Consider the following 5,487-nt stretch of genomic DNA (forward strand, 5'->3'; position numbering starts at 1 on the left):
GCACCAGGCCCTGGGGTGGGAGGTGGACAGGAGCTCAAGAAGAACAGGACTGGAGTGGAGGCGGAACTGGTCTTGCCAGCTCCTACTTTCTCCAGGAAATAACAGCCTGTGTCTTCAGACATCTGGCCAGGTGGCAGCAGCGGGGGGTACACGGTCCAGAGCACCCCGTGTCCAGGGGCTTCCGGTGTCTCCCGGCCTCTTGGGCACTGGGTAGGTGGTGACAGTGCCCCCGCCCTCCCCCCGCCTTGTCCCGGAAGCTGAGAACAGGGCCCCCACACGGTAAGGGGACTGGAGACGAGACTGTCCCAGCATGTCCGGGAAGGCCCACGACGGCGGTCACAGGGTCCCTCGTGGGCAGGCGGGAGTCCTGGTCAGGGGTGCAGGCGGCAGCAGGAGGGTCAGAGGCCGCGCCTGGCTTCTGGGAGAGGGGAGGAGAATGGCCAACACTGGCCCAGGCCTCCAGCCAGAAGCAGCCTTGCAGATGCCTTCCTGCGGCTCCTGGCAGGCCCCTGGGGGGCTCCCAGAGGCCACGGTGCAGGCCCTCGGGGTGGGGGGGGGCTCACAGTGACCGAGGTGCAGGCTTCTGGACCGCCCCACCTGGGGAGCTGGTCTGCCTTTGTCCCCTGGCAGCTGCGGCCGAGGGCAGATGGGGGTGCTGTGTGACTCACGCTGAGGTGACTGGACGAGGCCACTGGTCTCCGCCCAGCTGGCGGGACGCTTTCAGAAATCAAACCAAGGCTGGGGCGCCCGGGGGGCTCAGTGGGTTGAGCGTCCGACTCCGACTCAGGTCATGATCTCACGGTTTGGGAGTTCGAGCCCTGTATCAGGCTCTGAGGACCACATGGAGCCCGCTTTCCCCTGCTCACACTCTCTCTCTCTCAAAAATAAACATTAAAAAAAAAAAAAAAATCAAAGCTAACAGCACGCCGGGACACTACAGCCCCTCCTCAAAGGAGAGCTGCCATGTGTCCTAAAATCAAGTCCCCTGCGTCTCTCTGGGGACCAGGAGGCCAAGGGCAGCATCACCGCCCGCAGGCTGCGTGGAAGTGGGACCGGCTCCTGGCGTGCCAGTCTGGGGACAAAAGCCGCCCACGCCCACCAGCTACCAGAGCCACACCCCGGAATCTTCCTGTGGCACCAGGAGCCCAGGAACCACTCATCACATCCACCTAGAACTGCGGGAGAAGTCAAGGCACGGAGAGACAACAAAGTGTTTTCTATTGAAACGGTTATTATTTGCCATTAAGAATTGCAAACTACGCTACGAGGATTGAACGACATTCTCTTCAGTAAGCCTTTTTCAAAACACACGAAACAAAGCTCCCCGTGGGTCAGGCCGCCCCCCGCGCCCCCTGGCTCGTACCAACAGCAGGGCTGCGCCAGCTCCCTGCACCCCAAGCCCGCGGCAGCGCACATGTGGTCCAGAGGGGTGTGGCCGGGCTCCCCGGCAACCCCAGCTCTACTCCTGGACGGGGCGCAGGACACAGGCGGGGACACACGGCCCTGTGGACCCGTCCTGGCAGGAGGGCAGATGGCAAGCCCAGGCGGGGCCGGGCCATCTGGGCCCAGAACACAGGGGCTCAAGGCTGCAGGTGCTGACGTTAGTGCTGAGAAGGGTCTGGAAACGTCTCCAACTGGTGCCCGGGGCCGGCCTCGCGCATCACGCCATAGGTTTTACCCTCTGGCCCCAAACCAGCTAGGAGGAGGCAGCGCCGAGAAGGATGATTAGGACTGGGAGCCGGAGGGAGGGCCTGGGGCCCCAGGGCAGCCCCTCCCCACACCAGACCGAGCCCCGACCCAGGGGAAGCTGGCAAAGAGCAAGCAGCAGCACACGGAGCGTCTTCGATGCCAGGACCCACAGAGGAGATGTGGGGAACGTGCGCCGCACTCGGGCCAGGCGTGTCCCTGTCCTTGCGAGTCACGTGCACGGTGACGTCTTTGGATTTCTACCACGCCCCACCACTTCGCTACTTCTCTCCCCAAATCCAGAAGCCTTGCCGTGCCTCTTCCGGCTGGGTCTCCCCCTGAGGTAGCCCTTGAGAAAGCACGGGGCGGGGGGGAGGGGCGGGCAGAGGCCGCAGAGCAGGTGGGGGCCGAGGCCGGGTCCATGGGTGTCCCGCCGCACACACCTGCCCTGCGGGTCTTCCGAGGCGGACAGGACAGAAATTCGCGTCCTTGCAACTTCAAACAGGACTTTAATTCCAAAGCAAACCCAGAACCGAGCGCCCAGGAGGAAGCAAGGCAGAGGCGACGTGCTAGCGCGGGGCCGGCAGTGTGGCGGGGAGAGCGCTCGCGGATGTGAAGGGCCCTGCTCTCGGGGGGGCCCCCTGCCTGGCCGCGCTGGGCTTCCCTCGGTGGCTCCGGGCTGGTGCCTTGTCGCCTGGACGAGCCCTCAGGGCCCGAGCCGCACAGGGCTCATGGGGGGTCGGGGAGGCTCCGTGCGAGGGCAGAGGCGGCGTGGAGCACGGGTGCTCAGTGGACGAGCAGGCTGGGTGGGTGAAATGCAGTGGCGCCAAGCGCGCCAGGGCAGGTCTGGGCTCTCGAAGGTGTCCCCAGTGAAGGGCAGTGGAAACCGTCCCCCAACTCTGGGATTTTCAGAGAGACAGGATTTCAAAGTCTTCATCTTCTGAGTCAAAGAATCTTTCCAGTCGCTCTACATCAGAAGAATCTAGGAGAAAACGAGACAAGAGCTCATCAGATGCCTGGCGTGGGACCTCCGGGGCGTGGGGACGAAGCGACCAGTGCCAGGGTGCGCACGGCCCACCACACCCTGGTGCGGCCGGGCCCAGAGGACACCAGGACCCTGCGGGGCTCAGCAGGCCCGAGGTCCCCCCAGGGGAAGGCAGGCACCAGAGTCCCGGAGGCTCAGCTTGCGGGAGACAGCACCGTGCAGAGAAGGGGCGGGGCCTGGGCGGGCAGGGCTTCCGGTCCCGAGAGGGGCAGCACCCCCTTCTGGATTCTGTCAGACAGTGGACTCGGTCACCAGCCTCCAGGATCTTCGTGGACGGACAAGGACGCGGACCCGTCATCGTCACGGACACAGACGGCTTCGTGAACGGGATGCGCTCAAGGCCTTCCCGTGGAGGCCCGGGTTCCCGTACGGCAGCAGCGGATTCCCCTCGGAGGAGCTGAGGGCCTGGCTGAGGGCGGCAGCCCGGGCCAGGAGCCCGTGAGCAGCAGGAAACAGGGTCCACGTGCAGCCTGCCGCCCCAGAACTGGCTCCAGGCCGTCTCGGTGACCTGACGGAACCCAGGGGGCCGCGTGAGGGGAGGGACAGGGCAGCGGACTGTAAGGCCCACTTGGGACAGAGGACGGGCTGTTGGGCGACCCCTGGTCCCACACACACACCACCAAGGGGTCACATCTGGGGTCCTACAAATCTTAAAGGTCAGAAGCAACTGGAGCAAGACCTGGGGAAGCAGAGAGATGGGGACAGAATGTCGCACCGACCGCGCCACGCCCGCACCTGAGACGTGGCCCTGTGGCCCCCAGACTCACCTAAGGACAGGTTCAGGACATCGGGGCAGGCCAGGTGGGAAGGCTGCCGGTCCACCAGCTCAAACATGGGCAGGGCGCCTCCAAGCAGCGACAGCTGTCAGGAGACACAGCCGTCAGACACGGCCCTCGGGATAGGGCCCTAGCGCCCCCTGCTCACCAAGCGGAGGGAACTGGGGACAAGGAAGGGGCAGTGGCCCCTGTCCGAGAGGCTCTCGACCCTCTGCTAAGGCAGGCCGTGCCGTCCCTTAGGCATCTGTGTGTCACCAGGGCTCTGACCGCAAGCGTGAGGCTTACAAGCAGCCTTGGGGGCAAATTCCAGGTCCCGCCTCCCCTCAACCGCACGACAGCGATGAGCCAGAAACCCAGGCTCATGAGCAAGGTCTGCACCCGTGCTCCCCACACGAAGCCGATGCCACAAGCCATGACCATGCGAGGACATTGGCACAGGTGCCAGGGAGGTGGGACCCCACACCGGAGGCGGCCTTCCCCTTGCCCCACAGGCGGGGGACGCTACCCACCTTTCTGACGTGCTGGCACCAGTCATTAAAGTCATCCTCAGTCTGACAGAAAAACCCCTGGAACAGAAACCACAGTGAGCAGCGCATAGCAAGGCGCACGAGCAGGGCCCCCAGACGTGGTGTGGACCCCGAAGCAGTGTCCACCCTTCTCTGGAGGCCCCGCCGCAACAGACCAGCTGCAGAGGTCACACGCATTTTAATGGCGTGGCTGGCGGCAAAAGCCACCAGGACCCACTGTGAGTGGCATAAGCGGGCCTCTCACCCAGCGGCACCGCAAGGCGGGGAGCCCCGGGGCCCAGTCCGTGAGGACGCGCACGGTTGCAGCCGCGCGCACAGGCCTCCACCCCTGGCGACAAGTTCCCAGGAGCTCCAGGCACCGCCAGAATTACAGGTTCGTTCACCACAAGCACGGGAGCAGGGGCGGCATCCTGTGGGGAAACCACTTCTCCTGCGTCGCCCACATGCAGCACCCTCCCTATCAAGCGAGGACGTGGCGTCCGCGGCACTGGCTGTCCAGGGTGCTCGTGTACGGGCCGCAGTCAGCCGAGATGCACCTCGTGCAACAGCATACTTGGCGCTAGCTGGATGGGAATTCAACCCTCCACGCGCCAGCCACGTCCCGCCACCCTCAGGCATCCTCCGTGGGGCCACCAACCTCAAGGCACGACGCAAGACCCACAGAGCCCATATCCAGATGTCCGTTTCAGGACCGATGTGCCTCATCCGTGACTCAATCAGTCCTCAAGGGACATCATTACTCCCAGGGGCTTCTGGCCTCCTTCCCCATCAAGTACATTTTGAGAGCACGCAAGTTACATAAGTCACATCCCAGATCTCAGCTTTGGAATCAAGAGAGAAGGACACTCATTCTTAAGAACGACTGCACAGGCACAGAAGTAAAAAAAACATAAAAGTCAAACCCAAAGGCCCACGGAGGTGGTGCGGGGCAGTGAGCTGGGCAGGCCACCGCTGTGTTACGGGGCCCACACTGAGGCTGTGAGGGCCACACAGGGCCACAGCCTCTGGCGGGTGTAAGTCGCTCACGGACACTGTTAACCCTTCTGTGCCCGCTGCATTCTAAACCACGGGAATGGAATACCTAGTCCAACACGTTGGGGGAAAAAAAAAACCCACAAGAATCTGAAGCTTTTCTGAAACTTTCATTCCGAAGCAGCAGGACTGAGCACAGGATGGCCCAGCAGGCCAGCGCACGTGACCGGGGGGGTGGGGGGCGCACCACAGCAATGGACGGGTCGAGCTCCCTGACGCCCATCCTGCTGGGCGGGTGCTGGCAGTGGAAGCTCTCGTCTGGGATGAAGCAGCCGTCGGCAAGCTCCACCGCGGGCTGCGTCGTGTGCGGGTCCAGGTAGATGAGCTCCTCGCCTGCACCAGAGGACAGGGCGTCAGCAGGCAGGCAGCAGCCGGGGTCCCACTGCAGACCCGCTGGCCAAGACCCGCCTGGCTGGAGGGC

At 63.9% G+C, this 5,487-nt stretch overlaps 1 protein-coding gene across 1 annotated transcript in view; it reads right to left on the reverse strand.

Moving 5' to 3' along the window:
- Positions 1-1,211: 1,211 nt before the first annotated feature.
- ATG4B (autophagy related 4B cysteine peptidase) overlaps positions 1,212-5,487 on the reverse strand; it is a 17,767-nt gene continuing 13,491 nt past the window's right edge. Inside the window, exons 7-10 of the mRNA XM_077758228.1 lie at positions 5,254-5,399; positions 4,017-4,073; positions 3,499-3,592; positions 1,212-2,668 (exon numbers count right to left, since the gene is read on the reverse strand). Of these exons, the coding sequence (XP_077614354.1) occupies positions 2,595-2,668; positions 3,499-3,592; positions 4,017-4,073; positions 5,254-5,399 (371 nt within the window). The 3' untranslated portion in view covers positions 1,212-2,594. The remainder of the gene's footprint in view (positions 2,669-3,498; positions 3,593-4,016; positions 4,074-5,253; positions 5,400-5,487) is intronic.

The sequence above is a fragment of the Crocuta crocuta genome, unplaced genomic scaffold, assembly GCF_008692635.1.
Source record: "Crocuta crocuta isolate KB4526 unplaced genomic scaffold, BGI_CrCroc_1.0 scaffold290, whole genome shotgun sequence".
Classification (NCBI taxonomy): Eukaryota; Metazoa; Chordata; class Mammalia; order Carnivora; family Hyaenidae; genus Crocuta; species Crocuta crocuta.